At 37.8% G+C, this 19990-nt stretch overlaps 2 protein-coding genes across 5 annotated transcripts in view; one reads left to right on the forward strand and one right to left on the reverse strand.

Annotated features, from left to right (window-relative positions):
- Positions 1–17578, reverse strand: part of LOC110833750 (nuclear receptor coactivator protein neosin) — a 122594-nt gene extending 105016 nt beyond the window's left edge. Inside the window, exon 1 of one of the 2 annotated variants that reach the window (XM_087357306.1) lies at positions 17445–17578. The gene's annotated coding sequence lies outside the window, so the exon portion shown is untranslated. The remainder of the gene's footprint in view (positions 1–17444) is intronic. The other variant, XM_087357311.1, reaches the window with a different exon arrangement.
- The window catches only part of Rgk3 (Rad, Gem/Kir family member 3), an 88999-nt gene that overhangs the window by 60828 nt on the left and 8181 nt on the right, over positions 1–19990 (forward strand). For 2 of the 3 annotated variants that reach the window (XM_087357317.1, XM_022072209.2), the window contains exons 2-3: positions 4148–4402; positions 18333–18415. In XM_087357317.1, the coding sequence (XP_087213443.1) occupies positions 4148–4402; positions 18333–18415 (338 nt within the window). Of the gene's footprint in view, positions 1–4147; positions 4403–17397; positions 17529–18332; positions 18416–19990 lie in introns of those variants that run through there. The other variant, XM_087357318.1, reaches the window with a different exon arrangement.

Below are 19990 nucleotides of genomic sequence, written 5' to 3' on the forward strand. Positions count from 1 at the left end.
ATATTTGTATACTGGCCGGTTTAACTGCTTTATAATCAACCTGTAGCAACAGGGAAGTTAGATGAGTTGTCAGAAGTTCAACTTTCAATCGTGTTCTCGTGAGACATTGTTCGATTTGGAACATGTCGAAATTATCTCATGTGTGAAATAGCAAACAACATTCACAACAGGTAGCTGCATAGCCTCCCATTACAGAAGTTCTGTGGGGGGATGACAGCAGATCTAAAGGGCTGTGAGCTGATATTATTCTCAGTTACCCTGACTAAAGCGGCTGATAGATCACATGCAGTTTATCTGGTCGTGTGAAACTCATTCATTTCGATTAGACATGAACTAAGGATGCTGATATTGGTGGTTCTACACATCCTATGCAGTTTTACAAAAACAAACCAACAAGTTTTGCAACAACGTTCGTTAAAGTAATATTGAATTGCGTAATATTGAAATATAAACACAGCATAAATAATTGTGTTCATCTATGGTACTCATTAGAAAGTATGATTAAAATTGTTTTATATCTTGCTTAAATGTAAAGGCGATAAAATATTTAATATTAGGCTCTGCAATCCTACAACATCCAAACACCGAATCGATAAAAAACGCGTGTTTTTTTTAAACTGTACATTGTTAATATCCTTAATGAACAAAAATAATTGTAGTTTTAATTTGCACAGCAGACTTAGGGAATTATTATTCCAATCTGTTAACTGAAAACATATTCAGCGTGCAAACCATCGGCATTCAAGGTCATTTGTAGTCGTTGCATAAACGAGGCGACTGCTCTGCGTAGTGTCTCCAGTGATTACGATGACGACAAATGAAATATCGACAGTTGATTTGGGGCTGTTTCTGTACACACTATCTTTCAGACACGCCCGTAAATTGTTATGGCAGGGGTTGAGATCAGGAGAATATGGTTTCCAAGTTCTTCAGTTTGAGAAAACGTTCTTCCAACTGGACGGATGTCTTCATCTATAGCCAAAACGCCCAGAGAAGGGTTCCATATAACACGCCCGCCAAAATTCTCACTGAGGGCACCCAAAATATAATTTTGTCCTCCAACTGACCACCCCTTAGATAAACGGGAGGAAGAGAGGTTTCAGGTTCTCACAAATATGACTGTCCTCATGATTGTTTCGCCGTGTAGTCTCCTATGAACTGACAGACGTTTCAGAGGTACTTACAGCCTCCATCGTTAGGGCGACGAGGACTCGGTGAAACACCTCCGAAACGGCGCAACATTCCTGAGGAAAGTTAACTTCGTAAATGGGAGGAAGTCTCCCGATAAAGTTTCAGATGTTACAGTGTGGCCATCTTTTCAAATTATTTAGAAATTTACCATCGATGACGACACGTTCTCCCACACCCACAGTGTAAATTATCAACACAATTATTTACCTGTGTCAAGCATTTATATTTAGTATAAGCCTACGCAATTTAAACTGAAGCGTCTGTTTTATTGCTTCGCGTAAATATTACTTAAATTGCTGACTTCCATACCGCTAAATTGTAAATTACTTGAATTATACATTCATTCATAAAACGTAGACCCGTTGAACGTGAGGTATAATAAATAGTGAAATTTACTAATGAGGGTCACAGGTTCGAATTCCCTTCGGGATTAATGTGAGTGTCCGCATTTCGCTGTGGTGTCTGCTTTGAGTATATGCCTTGATCTAAGGAAAAGACATGTATTTAACAGATTAAATTAATCAAACTGTACACCCGAAATATCTATATGTTCAGTGGATTCCGGTTAATTGGGACACATCGGGACTAGAACGCTTTGATCCAATTAAGCGGCTGCCCTAATTATGCGAAGTTCCACGTAAATAGTTAGAAAGGTTTGTTCTTTAAGATTTGTCCCAAATAAACAGCTGCCCGGATTAACCGATGGCCCAATTAACAGGAATCTACTGTATATGGTGAGATAATATTAAAATGCATCTTAAAAGTTCAGGGTGTGAGGCGTGCACTGAATTAAGCCTTCGAAGCCGAAGCTCGTCCAAATTATATTTAAGCGATTCAGTCCGTACCGCGAAGAAAACTTTTCACCATTACACAGATCAATTGGTTAACGTTGTTTAAGGACATAATCCCTGTTTACAGTGATAATCATATGAAACCCATAAATACAAATCGAAAAATTACTGATTGTTGAAGCAGATGGAACATACAATTAAAATTGAACTTCAAAGGATTAATCTGGTTCAGCATAGGGACCGACAACGGGCTGATGTAAACACGGTAATAAACCTTTTTTATTCATAAACTGCAGGTAATTTCGTGCCAAACTGATCGACTGTAAGCTTCTTAAGGACTCTGTTCCATGGAATAAGCTGTACAATTTATATCATAAACCTCACACACATAAATAACAAAGCGATATGCCGGCAAGTCTTTTTTGAGAATCTATTGGTCTCTAAGCCTTGCGGAAATAGGGTTTTGTGTGCAGAGGACCACTCCTTGTCGGCTATCTTGACTCATAGCCATTTTCAGTTGCTTAGGTCGCTCAAAAGATTCCGTCCAAGCTGGAGGTCTTATGTAACATTTAATAACATGTTTTACCCGCTCAACCCCAAAACTGGAGGACCATCTCTTGTCTGCCGTCATATTCACAGCTACTCTCCATTTCTGGAGAAATGTAACATGCGTGGGATAGATGTTAAATGCTTAAAGACTTTAGGTCGGAAAGCCTGAACGGCAAATAAATATGAGTATTCGAAAGTAAACCGGTGGACTCTTGTGAATAGGATAATGAACTTCCGGGTTCCAATGAGGACCCGAGCTGAATGTACTTGTTAGTTGGTGTAGTTTATAAACAATTTATCAATAAAAAGTATTTCGATTTTACTGTCTGTCCTATTACTGCCCTTGGGGCAAACGAACGTGCGAGCAGTGGAACGCAAAGTTAAAAGATTCTTTGAAGAAAATGTGCATTTTACAGTGTTTACAAGGCCATTTTGTTATAACAGCAACAACCATGCCTGCCTTGTGAACTCTCACAAATATTATTACGAAATAACAATATATCTGCCAAACCTGACATTTTTACTATCAGCCCATGCAGAATTGCCAACATAAACTCCAATAAACCCCCTATCTTAATTACGGGTAAGATAGCGATTCTGTACGCCCAGCTAATGCAGAACTGCTGGGAGAAATATGTGTCTGTTAATACTCTGAACGCTGGTACAGTACCATGCCAGGATCTGGGACTCACTACACATCCCCTGACGTAACGTGGCTGTTCACCGCTGAACAGCGCCGTTAATGTACCATGCCAGAATCTATGTCGGTTCCTGCACATTCCATGCCGATTATTAACATATTATGCAAGACAATACCGAGCACCTGGCTGGCTGGAAGAATAATGAATTGGAAAGGATATTGAAGGAAGCGGTCGTAGCTTAATTTAAGGTACAATCTCTGCAATTTAGCTATGATACAATTAATAATAATTTAATAACAACAACGATGATGATAAACCACAGGCCGGTTCGAACATTTAACTACTCTGAACTTCTTAGAAAGAAAACAAAAATATTTAGAAACATTTCCGGGAAAGAATTTAAGAAAAGACACTACTGAAAATAACTACATGTAGAAGGATAATATTAAAATTGATCTTAAAATATAAAGGTAAGGGTGTGGACTGGACTCAAATGACTGAAGGTATAGTCCAGCAGCAGTTTTGTAAAAGCAAAGTCTGCTATAAATCGCGAGCCATTTCTTCCGGCTAAGCAACTACTAATTCTCCAAGAAAGTTCCTTGAACCATAGTCAGCTTAGATTGTAATTTTCTGGGTTGTGACACTATGTAGTGTTGTAGGTTACTAACAACGTGTCAGAGGAACACTGCCTTGTACTTTTATCCTGAAGACTGAGGCGATTTATCCTCTGAAACTTCTGTACCCACCAACACGGTGTCACGACCCAGAAGGTCACCACCTGACCTCTGGTCTTCGTCAAAGCCTCAAGTATCATGCAGTTGGTTTTTAAAGTTAACAGTAAATTACCCATCACAGAAATGTAACCACTGAATTCACTAAACCTCTCGTGGCCCATTAGGATTCAGACGAAGAGTTTAGGGGTTACTGACACAGGAAATCGACGTTGCACTTTATGAAGGGACATTTCTGCCGCAGGAATTGTGAACCGAGGGGATTCATTTCGGAGACGTCGTTCCCGCAGCAACAGCCTGGTGCCACCCCACGTCCTGACGTCACCACCCGCCCCTGATGGCACGCCGCCCGCCAGCCCGGCCCCCGTCGACCCAGAACCGGCCCCAGAAGTCTTCACGTACAGAGTCGCCATGATTGGAGCACAAGGCGTCGGGAAAACAGCTCTGGTCAGCCAGTTCATGACCTCAGAATGCATCAACGCCTACGACAGGCAAAGAGGTTAGAGGTTTCAGATTTCATTCTCAAATTTCAAGTGTTTCCCTGAAGGCTTTACATGACGACAACTTCAATGGGGAAGAAAATTGGCCAACATTTTTTGTCCTCTTATACTCCAGTCCTTAAATATTTTAGAAAAATTGGGATGTTTGAGAACTACACTAATAATTCAAAATTACATTCACGGCTAATTTAACAGCAGATTTAATTAAAGGATTGCGCGTTTCGATTCATTTCAGAATTATCCCACCTCTTGCGCAGAAACACAAAGATTAAGACATGTACAGAACTATGATTTTATTTTATTATTCTTTTGTTTGTGTGTGAAACTTGGTCTCACATTTTAAGTGAAGAACACAAGTTGAAATTATTTTGAATCAAAGGAAAGGAAGGTTCAGGAGACTAGAGAAAATTTCACATGAGGAACTCTACAATGAGTGCTCTTCACTACGCAGACCTTTCATTAGCGTGTACCAATCAATGAGGATGGGATGAGATGCACCGTAGCCAGCACGAACTGAAAAATGCCTTGGAAGATTTAGGCACAAATGAGGGTTGGGGGTTGGGGTAAAATTAACAAGTGTGTGAGTGTGTGTGGACTGGATTCAACTGGCTCAGGATAGAGTACAGTGGCAGGATGTTGTCACACGTTAATGGACTGCTGATTCCATTGCCGAAACTTTGAGGTTATGACTAAAAACTTTGAGGCAGTACAAATTTACGCTAGTAGAAATTCTGTACAGAAATGTATCACTGAATTTTTAGTTGAATCTCCTTGCCACTTCATAACTATCTATGAAAGAATTTGAAGAAATGTAGTTCAATTTTTGTACCCAGGCTGAGTGACTACTTGATTTCATGATTATTTGAAAATGATCAGAAAAATGGTCGGAAAAGAAATAATTAATTGTAAAGGATGCTAAGAAAAAATATTTGAATCTAACTGCAATGATTAAGAGAAACTGCGAGAAATCTTAGTCAATATAGTCTGCAACGGATATCTCACGAATACGAAGTACCAGAAACTGTTTGATGTTACAAAAAATTCTGATATTTTAACAGAGAAAGTTACAAGTAAGAAAAAACCATAGCCTACGTACAGCACAACCGTAGGACTGAATTCTATTTATAAATTTACAGGAAAAGTGCCTTTACCGAGAATGCAATAAATCAGCCAACTGTTTCTTTGGACGCGTATGATAAAAATATTTTAAAAATCGTATTTTTTAAATAAACGTTTATTTTTCAATGAATGTCCCGACGTTTGTGACGTCAGTATAGATTAGTATATAGTAATACAAAGAGAATCTCATGAAGTGTATCTCCGAGCAGCGAGCGAGCTCACAAATATAGCTAACCTAATTGAACACGGGCGTTAACGTCAACATGAAAAAGCACCCGGTTTATAACTGGCATTCCGCCTTAATTTAAACAAATTTTTCTTAGGCTTCATCATATTAAACAACAGACAGGAAGCAACAGGAGGGTACATAACGCCACAAGCTTTAAATTCCTACTTTTCACTTAATATTATGGCTTTTTAATTAAGTATTCCTATAATGATGTGGAACATGAAACAAACTCTGGGGAGAATGAGAAATACATATATACCAGAAGATGGCTGTCTTCTGGGTTATTGTGCCGTGTAGTCGGGTAGATTTCCAACAACGTTTCAGAGGTCCATGCTGCCTCCGTCATCAGGGCGATCATCAAAGGAAATATTTCTATATTGCTAAATAACGTGGTATGAAATTACTATATAGGACTGCATAGTTGGCACTTTTGCAAGTGTAACAACCAACGAAGGAAAAGTTACAAATAGCAACGGAAAGTATAAATAAATGACATCTACATTTTCAGAAAGTCTTGTGAAGATTTTTCAGTTATATTACGGTACAGCATCTGACGGCCAGGCAATTGCTAATATTCTGCAACGAAGTTTTAATAAGTTATACGAGGCTCGTCCACAAAGTAAGTTTCCCTGGGGCCGTTTACAGAAACAAAACACAATTTCATGGAAATATTTATTGCAACAGATACAGCAAGTGTCCAGCTATTTTTCAACATATTCGCCACCGGAATTGAGACATTTGTCATACCGTGGGACCAACTTTTGAATACCTGTGTCGTAGAAGTCTGCCGCCTGGGGTTGGAACCACTGTGTGACAACCATCTCCGCCTCTCTGTCATTCTCAAAACGCTGACGCTGACCGGACAGGAATTTCTTGAGGTGTAGGAAAAGATGGAAATCACTGGGAGCGAGGTCCGGGCTGTAGGGTGAATGATTAAACACCTCCCAGCTGAACTCCTGCAGGAGACTTGCTGTCCGTCGAGCCGTGTGCGGCCTAGCGTTATCACTGACCGCACTTCACAGTCGGCGGGAGCTGGAATAAGAACCTCCATCTTCAACAGCTGTAACGATGCTACTGTGAGAACGCGGGAAGTACCGTTAGTGCATGCGCCATGCTACGTCATTGCTCTATCACGTACGCAAAGTAGCTTCGCGCAATATAAGGTTTGCTAGGTGTGAGACGAGTGGGAAACTTACTTTGTGGACGCGCCTCGTATATCAATCTACTAGGGAAAGAGATATAAGTCCAAAGAATGAAACCGAAATATGATTAGTACTTTACATCCCACATTTAATTTTGCCTGTAATTTATCAAAACCATCATTTGAGCCTTAAATTTTAGGTAAAACCAATAAACATAATTTATGAGAACTTTCAGAATTATTTTTTTCGTTTCCTGAACTTTTACGACAGTGCTACTTTGCCATGGAACCGGCGGAATTTTAATGTGAATCAGTCTTTTCGTATTACCAACATTTTAAAGAAAAAATCCCTCTCTTCTTCGTCTGAAATCTGAATTGTAACCGACTGTTATGGGTCAAATTGCCTTCACAACTTTCAGAAAAGAGCCCCAGTGCCAAATGTAATCATATCTGTTCTGTAACGCTGGACAAGGAGGACATTATGCATTGATCTCACGCGCTTTGTGTACGTTTCAAAAGCAGGAGCACCGCAAGTTGGTAGTCCTGCCTGATGCCGTGTTGCAGGGACATGAAAGAGCGCACTGGTGTAGCAGCTGCTGGTCGAATTTGACCTTTGCAAAGAAAAGACTAGGTCGATCCCCAATCAGCGAATACAGCTAGAGTTCCTGTCGGAAGTCTGGCCGCTTTACATCAGAGTTTGGTATATAAGCACTCACTGCTTAGATCAGTTACTCTAGAGCAGTGGTATTCAACCTGGGGTACGCGTACCCCCGGGGGTACGCGAAGACATCTTAGGGGGTACGTGAAATTTAAAAAAAAAATATTATTTTATGATAAACACTGAATAATCAGTAATGTAATTTATCTAATTTATTTTACATGTAGATTACATACTGTGTATAACTTGAATTATAAACCAACAACTTTGGGGGTACAAAGTTGAAGAGAAATTATATCTGGGGGTACGCGAACAAAAAAAGGTTGAATACCACTGCTCTAGAGGATCTAACAGTCGCTCAGCTGGTCAAAGGATTTCCCGCCGCTTATTGAACACGAATGTTGTTTACCGTGCTCAGATGACCTCGCCACTGGAATTTGAGTTAGATCAATCCATTTCATATCTAATCATCCATTCTCGTGATTATTAGACTGTACAATAAGGAGAGTGTATTTATGGCTCAATACATTCGGGTACGCGGTAATGAATAGCGTTGAGTGGTCACGCTCTAGCCGTTTCAACTACAGGGAAAATTCAATGAAGGCTATCTGTTAATACACAGTGTCCAGCATCTTTTAGTTAATCACTTTAAGATCTTATTCCTGAGATCATTTCCAGTCAGAAATGGCACATGAACACGAGTCGGATTTTCAACGGTTGTGGAAGAACGGATAGAAACGAAAGCTGATTTTAACGACACACCACATTTCAGTCGACACTTGACGGATTGAGTAGTTCCTTGACAAATGGATTGGTCGTGATGGTAGACACAATTGACCACTGAGGTCACCGGACCCCACTATCTTAGATTTCAATGAGTAACGTGGTATATGGACTCTAAGTAATTTTTGATGCTACAAGACGACGTTTCGGATTCTGCAACCACATAGTTAGTGTTACGTTACACATGGCCCACATAGAAAAATATTTCAAACACAAGTTACATAATTAATAACATTTGTATTTGTCTCATGTATGAACTGTTAATATGATGAGAACACTTTGGTAATAAATTCAAGAGTTCAAATCGAGCTTCTCTTCGAGTTACAACGGATCGACATAAATAAAATAAAAAAATTGTCCGCTTATTTTGAGAACATTCTCCGGTGCCAGATTCCACGGAAGTAATTCAAGAAGTATGGCACCTTCCATACAGACGAAGAGGCATCTCCTTTTCCCTTTCACTATATGTACTTCGTACCAAATTCTTGAGTGGTATGAAAGAGAAACATACACATAACTAGAATTGTATAGTAACGTAATATTTTGAATATTCCACACGATATTGCCAACTTTGAGACACGGAATGTCGCCATTATTTCACTGTTACTGACGCCCTGAATAGAAATGACTGACGCGGTGTGTGCATTGTTTCCGCAAAATTAGAACCGCTCGCAGACTGTGATAATGTCAAGGCAACGAAGCCACGTCCTTCCTCTGCCAAGTACATGTCGAAACAGACAGTGAGACTTTTCAAACATGCACAGGCAGGTCTACATGAAGTCAGGAACATTCATATTGCTTCCAAGCTATCAAAAAACATTCACAGTAGAAGATGGCTGTCTTCTGTGTTGTAGCGCTGTGTAGTCTCGTAAAAGTTTACCGACGTTTCAGAGGTGCTTGCTGCCTCCATCTTAGCCCTGATGATTGAGGCAGGAATCAAGACAGTCACCTTCGTACTAGCCGCCGTAAAAACCAAACATCTCATAAAATATTTTGACAACCGCACCATATTTCATAACGTAATCAACAAGGCCACTATCCCGGAAATTGTCTGGAGGGACTGAGGAAATCCACGGAACCCCCCCCCCCCCCCCCCCAATGAGGACAGCCGGTCTCCGGGCCGAGATATGAACCCGGTAGCTCTCGAATACGAAGCAGCTCGACCACGACGTTCGTTCTCCATGTGAAGACGACACTCATGTAACACATATTATTATAAATAACTGATAATGTAATGTATTCATAGTATGTAATAATATTTTTGATGTTATTTGCTGTGCTGTATGCAGGGACTGGATCGTCTTCGAAGACGACGTCCACATTAATTTAAGGACTATTCACATGTTGTGTCTCGGCCAATAATGCATTGAACTTCACCTCCAATTTCCCTACACGCCTTCTAGGCGGAAAACAACTTATGTCTTCTGGGTTGTGACGCCGTGTAGTCTTGTAGATGTTTACCAACGTTGCGGATAACATCTCCTTGAAGCTGGAGTCGATTGATTCCTCTGAAATGTTGGTAACCAACCACAAGCGTACGTGACGTCGTAACTGTGAAATCTCATGTAACTACATAAAGAGTGCTTAATTACACTTTACAATTGTCTTTTTCTTTTGTTATTGCCTTCGACTTCAAATTATTTTCAACAAACACATTACTCGGTAATTTAATTATTCTTTCTCCTATTATCGTAAAATACGTGAGAGACTAGAAATATGTTTCGTGGTGCTATGCATTGCAATACAATACACGCTAATGAGACTCTACGGTGACTGGGTACAGTGTCCAAAATTAAAATACGGTTGTAATATTCGCTAATTAGATTTGAAGTCTGTAACTTTCCAGAATCGTGTTAAAAAAAATTCTACCGTACGCGCATGCCTATACATAATTTGAAGCCAATTATTTTGTCGTTGTCATGGTAACATTATATCCTCGAACAATAATGGCGTAATTTCTCATAATGACGAAGTTTGCTAAACAGAATCCACAAGATCCTGGTACAAGTGTAGAACTCTTGTTAGAGAAATCCAGCAAAGTAAAGAGGAGAAGAGTGTGAAGATGTACTCCAGCCTGAAAACTAGATCCGTTCTTACGTCGCTGATTTTGCTATTCATTTACAGCTAATGAAAATCTTATAAAAGCACAATTAAAATGTATTCAAATAACGAACTTAAAAATTTACACTCCTCCCTCAATATTGTCAGGGTGATTAAGTCGAGAAAAATGAGATGGGCGGGGCATGTAGCGCGCATGGATGGGACAAGAGGTGTGTACCAGGTGTTGGTTGGGAAGCCTGAGGGGAAGAGACCTCTGGGGAGACCTAGACGTAGATGGGAGGATAATGTCAGACGGGATCTATGGGAGATAGGAGTTGAAGGAGACTGGATTTTGTTGGCCCAGGACAGGGACCGGTGGAGGGCTTCGGTTAGTTCGGTAAGCCATCTAGTTAGTTAGCTGGTTAAAATGTATTCATTCTTGATATAATGAAATGTGTAATTTCATAGTTAAAAAACTTGTTTGGCTATCTACATAAAAACGCTGAATTCCATTACTTCAACAGTCTTCATTATAATAACCTTTTTCGTTGTTATTATCTTATCCAAAGTGTAATTTAAATCTTGGACGAATTCTATACCAGAATGAACGTTGTTTAAAACCTTTAGAAAAATTATTATTAATTACATAATTACGCTAGATGTCAATAAGAGAAAAAACAGCAGATGGAATCTTGTCTCATAAAGAACTTCAGATACAAATATACTCTTACAAGGCAACAGAAGTTAACTACCTAGAATCTGAAATAATGGTCGCTTGCACGTCGACAAATATTAATAATATCGAGAAATATTCCAATTTATTTTATACATCTGTAATTGATTTAACGACGTTGCCGGTAGATAAGATTATACTATAATTTCGGATAATATAATTAATGACATCACTCTATTTGCCATGTGGATTAAACTGGTTCATATGTCGAGTTAAATATAGTAGTCACATTACGGAATAAACTCTAGTTAATTTATCTTTGTTAAAAAGTCTGCTAGCTATTTCTCATTTGCTAACAATTCGCAACATATCATACACTGTGATCTTTCTTCTCCATTAATACTTATTGAGGTAAAGGCACACATTATAAATTCTTCTTCATGTTTCCATTTTTCTCCTGTCTCGCAACAGTCTTGCCATATTGAGGTTAAACCATCTACAGACACGCACAATTCAAACACCACAACCAAATTTACGCATAACTGCATTGTCAACTATCCCGTACGATATTAAACCATAATTTTGGGTTAAAGTGAAAAGAATATGTTGTCGAGAGAACTAGATATAATTCATACAAATTATAATTCCATAAAATTTAGGTTGGAGTTAAGAAAAATAGGATTAACTGTAATTCAAGTCGACACATCCATATAAGTAGTACAAATGATTAATTACATTTTGCCAAGCTCGTTTCCTTTCTTCGCTGCGTAAATTAAGTCACGAAGTAAATAAAACTGCGAGGCAGAAACGGTGCACGTCAAAGCAATTCCTATATTGATTACCCTCTTTTTATGTGTGCCGACATTTATTAATGCCCGTTTATAAATAATAAACTACTTTCGACAAAACCTGCAGAATGCTCTTCGTGATCCCACTTTTGGTCGTAATCAACAGGTTTAAAACCATTATAAAAACAGTTCACAGTCCAAATGTATCAAATTGTGGGTCATCTTCTGACTTATCTCTATTTTAAATATATGATAAATTACATACAAAACATTTCTGCACTATTTAAAATCCAATGACATTTTGGTTAATGAACAATTTGTTATATGGAAGATCTATCCAATAACAAAACTATACACACATAAAGTCACTAATGAATTATGAATATTACAAGCATTGAATATAAAAGTGATTTGTAATAAAACACTGCAACTTCCTTTAAATTCTGATAAATGAAACATTTGGAAACAATAACACTTAATTAAAATATAATTAAGGTGCAATCATCACTGAATTTATAAGAACGAAGTAACTTGGCTACAGATTAATAAAGGCCTAAACTGAATTCAGCATAACTGTAGATAATATAATAATAAATTAATCAATTAAATAATTTATTACATAGTATATTTAATCATCTGTTCCTTCATTCGACAGTGTCAATCACCACTCCTGTCTGCTAGTCTTGCTTACCGAACTAGATCGACTGAACTACAGAAACACTTGCCTTCGCCTCCAAACTATTTGGTAAACGAATCCTTATACTCAAATCTCACTAACACCTTTGAGAAGTTAATAATCGTGAATCCTTTCTGTACTTTTTTGAGGGTCTTACAAGCATATAAGCACAGAAAATCCCACGAAACGTCTACCAAACTTTTAATGATCATTCACTGACTTATTTTGAGTGACAAATGTATCAAAAAGAGTCATAATTTCAGCCGTCGGAACTAGATAAAAAAAAGCGCATACTAATGAAATTATTTTAATTAATAAATGGACCGAGGAATAGTACTTTACTTACGATTAACTTATTAGTAACACAATGTAAGTACTTAAGCGGTTTGAAGAACTCATCGCGTGACTGATTTCATCTGATCAGTGGCGCGCTGTACTATTTAGGGGAAGCAGTGGTATCTTTTGTTTGTCCAGTTGACGGTCAGTTCGAGACTTGCCGAACATCACAAGTTGCATTCTTGTAATAATGTGGGTTTGAGAGTTCTCATGTCGTTTCAATGCTTTATGTAGGTCGTTGATGTCAACGAATCCAGTCTTGTTCCATTATTATTATTATTTAGTTTTCTGTCTGACGACAGGTCCATATGAACAGGATCCTTCCATCCTTTTCTCTTCTCGGACTGGGACCTGTTCATATACGTTCTTGGCAGATGATCCAGAAGTGGTTTGCCATTGCCTTCTTCTGTGTGTGAATGGAGTAATTGTTGGGATGCCACGGAGGAAAACTCCGTGTTGCCTAGACCACGGCCTTGCCCAACACAAGTTATAAATTCGGGCACCGCCGGGAATCGAACCCGAGACCCCAGGATTACAAGGCCAGCGTTCTAACCGCTAGACCACCGTGGCTATTCTTGTTCCATACATGTTTTTAATTCAGAAACAATAGGCATGGCCAACAGAACAATTTTCCTATGTTACGGTAACCGGATAGCCACTCTGTTTTAAAATACTGTTCCAAATTAAATTTTACTCACACATGATTTGCTTTATGCTCTAAGTTCTGGCAATTCGCATGTCGATCGTCCTCTATCTACTTACATTCATAATAGTCCGTTTACGAATTAGAATTACAGACCACATGTACTACAATTCTAATCAATAACGATTTGTAAATCTCTGACAACAATAAAGGGGTGAGGACGGCTGACAAGAAGGCCTGTAGAGAGCGAGAGGTGTTAATTTGATTAGCAAATTTATTGCGGACAGTTGAGTTCATTCATTCCTAGTCAATAGAAAGAGTTTATAGCAGCTTATCTCTACTTTCGCATTCATTTGTTCTGGCATCTGTATCCTATTAGCGACAATAAATTAGAGCGGCAAAATGAGATAAATAGGTTATACGGTATATGGCATATCACATTATTACAGCAAATATTCGTTTATGTTGAGTTCGTATTCTGGTTAACATCAGGGAACTGAAGAGGGTTTTATAAAACTATTTTCAACTGTCCTTCACAGCACAGATTATTTTGTCACGTATTTTCAATACCTTCTCCTTACATGTTTTATGCCATGGCCCCATAGAATATAAAAGTTTTATTTGCAGTGTGGAAACTGAAGTTGCGTAATACTAACGCGAGAAACTACGTCTTTATCAATCATGAACGTGTAAACTCAGATTTCCTCACTACCAATTTTAATTTGTTTATAAAAATGCAGAATATATCACACAATTGTAATAATTAAATGTTATGGCCCCATTTATTTGTTTGCCTTTCGTATAAAAAGCGTTAGAACTTCATAAAGTTCCAAACTGTAAACACTAATTTGATTTACATTATATCAGATCTATTGAAAATAACCATACACCCAAATACATTGGAGATTTTTCCGTGAAAATCACGTAACAGTTACCGTGAACTTCAACGGTGCAGGTGCCAGAAATCCGTGCGAAACAACGGGGATTGATTGTAGCATCTGCTGGAATCGGGGCAAGTTCTATTTTTAATTTGTTTAGGCTGTGGGTTTGTCGGTTCCGCTCTTAGCCCGAATCTCAACGAGCCTCGTGGCGGGAGGTTCGTCTGGGTCTACCGCCTGAGAGGTTAAGCGATTAGCTAGCTGGGCGATCGAAAGCAGTCTCACTGCACCAGTGCGTACAATAATTATATTTTACACCGATTTCAAACTAGGAGGTCCTGGCTTATTTCCAAGACAATATCAGCGCTATCACGTGGAGACGCAGACTGGCCTAGACTAGAGACGCTTGGCTCCTTAATACAACCGCTACAGTAACCTAGTCTATGGCTATAATACGAATTTATTAAAAAAAACTGTCCGTAAACAATGAACGGAAAATCTAAATTAGTTCTTAACAAACACGTTTTTGTTGAAAAGTTTAACAAACCAGGATACAAAAATTAAAACCATTACTTAACAAAACCTGCGAAGAGTTGACACGCAAAACATGTTTTTCTGTGTTGTATGGACACATATCGGTGCGTTGTTTCTACAAAGTAAATTATTTAAACCAAAATTAAGTAATGTTTCATGACAAAACAATTAATGCCATTACTTATCTTTACTTAATTAAGGAATATAAGACGAATTTATATACAGCAATCTCAAATGTGGTCAATTAATTTTATGTGAGGCGTAAGTCTGCCAGGAAGTGTCAGCTAAAGTTAAGGGGGTTTCCCGGTTTATCAAAGAAAGTGTACTTAGTCTTGTCACTACCAATATTCGTTCACTTCATTCACATACCTGTCCATTTAAAACAAAAATGGAACTGTTAAAAACAACTAATTACCAAAAACAATATTACATACGCCTACATACCTGTTATTAATTCTACATAGTATTATTGGCGGTTAAATGTGTAATTTAAAGTAAAATACTTTCATTTTAATTAATTAGTTCTGTAGAACCTTTCACTTTGCTCAAGTACAGAGTGATATTTTGCAGAAAATAATAATTAGGAATCGAACGTTCATGTTGACCGTATTAGCTCGGCTAACACTTAAAAACTAAAAATAAATTCTTCTGTTTTACTTTCGTCATTCAATGGTACTCTATACATTGGAACACAGAATAATCGATAACATAAAATGTATCGTTAGCCAGCTAATTTAGGCTTACGCTAGCGGCAAGCGTCTTACTGGCTGGAGCTGGCTAACGACACTTTTTACATTTTAACTGATCAGTTCTGCTGTATTTCAGTGTATGCAGTATCACTGAACCACGATAATAAGACAGAAGACTTTTTATTTTTCATTTATCAAAGTTATCACGAACGCTTCACCCCCGATTACAGAACGTTTGGGGATCGGAAATATGGAGTTTTTTCATTGCAGAAGAGACATGCATGTGGCAAGAATTTAACTCCAGGGCATGTTTCTCTGCGGGGTTTAGACAGACAGACCTGAATGCTAGAAGCATTGAGATCATTTATATCTCTGCATCCCGCATCACACGGAGTTCCAGCAACAGTGTCTCAAAATAGCAGAAAGAAAATAAATAAGGAGCAGAAATGACCAATGAAGCTACTATAGAAATTTGCATTACAATTATTTGAGATTTTGTTTGCCTCACTGGCGCGTAAATTAATTTATTATTGATAAAAATCTATGATTGTAGACATAAATCTATTTTCCAACCAGGCATCAACTCGCTGAAAACAACTGAATTATCGACTAGAAGAGACTATAAATGAAATTAATGATATAACCTAATTCAGGTTTCACCATTATTATATCGTCACTGAACTGATTAAATTATTTGTCTCTGTTCTCTGTTAAATATTTTCCACATCGAAAAATGTTGGGAATGGAATCACAGACCGTAATTAAACCTGCGTTTTATGAAAAACTAAATTTAATCGAAATGCATTCATTAGATACGTATTTGTGAAATTCCATTATTCCTGTGCATTGTGTACAGGATTAACACAGCAATCATACGTCACACGCAAGTAAAAATAACATCGACATTACGATGTATGAAAGAAATACTTCGTGCCAGCAACTTCTGAAGAAGTAAAAATGTAACATACAGCGTGTTAAGGCATTGTTTTCGAAGTTGATATTCCGTCACTGGTAAAAGAACATTCTGTTCAGTGCTTTCACTAAAGCCATTGACTTTAAAAGCATAAGATGTACGTTCTACTGGTACAAATTGTCATTGTATCAGGTACAAGCTGTAAAAGTAGAGGAATTCAAATATTTTGTGCAAGTTTTTCAAGTAAACATTGTGAGACATACAAGCTATTGCAGAAGCAAATTTAAAATAATATAAAAACTCTGTAGTAGTTTGTGAACATTTAAATATAATTTCTATTTCACCATATGCAATGGTAATTTGTCATTTCTGAACAAGTATTATTAAAGGTAACGACAATGCAAAAATAGTGACAGGGGGTTTCTTGGCCCTTGGGTCCAACAGGAAAACTATTCTGGCCCGAGTGAGGAAAACGATTAAGCCACCCTGTACTAGTCTATCAAAATGTCCACAGTCTGTGTTTTTAGACCGTATCCTAGGAAAAACATTTACACTCTTCGCGTGAACTTGCCTTATGTTTACCGATAAATATAATGGGACATGCAACTAATGATGATGAACGGCATTGGGCTATTGGATAAGCAGATAACAGGGCACTGTAATACAGTAAAAGCAACATCTTACTATTAACAACGAAATAAACAACCCGAAACAAATAATAAAGTTCAAAATACAGTAAAGTTAACTTCTTCACAGGCCAGTTTGAAAACACTGAATCGAGCATCAAAGGAACATGTTCTGTGCTGTTAGGTATGTGTACACAATTCGGAAACAAACCTACAAAATCATTTGTCCGAAGTTGGCTGCATTTGTTTTCCAAACCATAATCTAAAAACAACATAACACCTTGAACGAAGAAATTTATATTAATTATGACTTACGTTCGAAATCTTCACCAGATAAGTGCGTCAATAAACTGATGACAAATCACACTTCCAATCTTGATGAACTGTGGCTACAAAATCGTAAGAGAAACACCAATTAACATCATTTGCACACCAAGCCTGTAAACCCCGCTCTTTCAACACGCCATTCCTCACTGGAGTAGAAATACGACCAACCTAACGGCGCAAAATTTAAAATCATTCCACGGATATATTTGTCAAAACCAGAGGTGTCATTTTAACAAATTATGTCATTTTAGGCTCGTTTCCCCTCACAGTTTAATAAACATATAGCTTGACCCCAGTAATATTAACATTTTCACAGACTGTTAAGTATGGGAAAAGTACCAAAAAAAAAAGTTTTGGAGACAGAGACAAGGCTTGTCAGCTAAATTTAACAGCCATTTAACATAAGCAATAGATATGTTTGATGTTACAACATCAGAAAAACTGGCAACCAACCAAATCACAACTAATCCATTCATGTGAATGAGACTCTGACCTCCAAACTTTTAAACTCTTCAACTGATATGTTAAAAAATAAGGCATCTAATTTTAGAACCATATTGCACCATATGTTACAAGAGAAAAAGAAAAAATAGCAACACTTTACTTCAAAAACATATGTTGTGTCGGCAAGTGGAGTTTATTTTAGTCCACAATCCAAGCGGCGTGCCCCTTGCCAGGTAGGCCACTGGGCCAAGCAAATCGGATCACAACTTAAAATTAACTATGTAATATACAAAATGACCTTTACCCATTGGCACCTGATCATTACCCGTTGGTTTGCTGACGTAAAGGACTTAAGCTGTGTTACTTTGGGCTCATTACTACATCTCAGTGGATGGAATAAGACTTTTTGCATTTAATTTTTATTCTTTTCAGATGCACCCAAAGAACAATCTGTGTTTATTATGCTGAATGGTGAAGAATCTGAACTTTGTTTCATTAATCTGGCAAACACTAAGGTAAGAGGTATTATTTCATTTTTCTGGCATGTAATAATATATTTTACTTGATATATTTTGTGCAGTTTCATATATGCTACACAAATAATATAATTCCTAGAGAATATGTAAGGTTTCACATGTACACAACTAATTATTTATGTTTTAAACAATATTTCCATAGGGTATACACAAAAGAATGGTGCAACTGTGACTGGTGACTCATTTTTGGACGTTGGAAAGCTGGTTGTTACCCCAACTGAATACAAATTATGACGATTACATTCTACAACTGGACGGAGCTCCCCCCCCCCCCCATTTTCACAGGAATGTACGAGTGCTTCACAATCGTGTTTTTCCACAGCCCGGGTCTGGGATGAGTTTGATTACCGTGTGGATGTGTGTCGTGTGACCCAGGGTGCATACATTGAAGGATTGTAAGTAATGCATGAGAAAATTGGACAGTTGCCGCCGCTGACGGTGTATGTTGTGCCCGTGTAAGGTGAGAAATACATTTTTTATTAACTTTTGAAACCGCATCATTCTTTTGTGTATACCGTGTAATATGACTACGACAGAAAAATTACATTTGTGGTGCTGAATTTCAGCTCTTTAACCCTGACCTTTTCATTCCAACTGAACCAGTGGTTTCTGTAACATGATTTTTTCCACAGTTTTCCAGGAATGTAACTATTGTGTTGCTTTCTGAAGATGGTTGGCCTTAGATCTTTCCTATTAGAGAATGCAATTTTCTTGTCAAATAAGCCCCAGGGGATAAAAAAACACATTATAAAACAAAATTATATGATCAGAAATCAATAAATACTAAAGCAGTCTGTGTTCAAATAGATTATTATTTTTCTTTCTCGTTTCCATGTTCAATAGTTTTCTGTAATTCAAGACACTATCTAAGAAAAGTAGTTTCTGTTTAATCCAAATTCAATTCAATACAGAATTTGCTGCGTTACGCATATTTCCGTATTATATATTACTAAACAGACTAAAATAAGCTACAGTAAAATTCTAGTAACCTAAGATTCCAAGTGAGAACAAATATTCATTAGAAATTTTCACAACTTAGCATAGTGATGCCTAACATGCTGCCCAGAGAGTATATTTATTCGTTTAGTTTGCTCTGAGAATAAACAGGTATTGTAAGATTTGAGGTTTTCACAGCGGTGAGTATGAAGATTTCTGTCTTCTGGGTTGTTATTGGCATATTCATCGTCCTGATGACGGAGGCAGAATAACCTCTGAAACGTTGGTTAACATCGACCAGACTACACAGCGCAACAACCCAGAGGACAGAAATCTTCTAACAGGTATTGTTTTATGTGTCGTTTCTAATTTACACTATATAATGCATAACATGACAAACAAGTTGCTGCAAAATAATGATGTTCTACATAAAGACGCCTTCAACTACAGATTCTTACTTACCCATTGAATACATTCATTTAAATGTATAGGCTAATGGGCAAAGTCCAGGTATTTCAACCAGGATGAAGGAAAAAGAATCTCTCTCTCAACCAATAGAAATTCACCCTCGCAGATTCAGGTCATGACCATAACCTGCAGTCATCATTCACAGCCATA

This window comes from Zootermopsis nevadensis, unplaced genomic scaffold (assembly GCF_977971745.1).
Source record: "Zootermopsis nevadensis isolate Lab colony 2312 unplaced genomic scaffold, Znev_1.0 Znev_ptg000028l, whole genome shotgun sequence".
Classification (NCBI taxonomy): Eukaryota; Metazoa; Arthropoda; class Insecta; order Blattodea; family Termopsidae; genus Zootermopsis; species Zootermopsis nevadensis.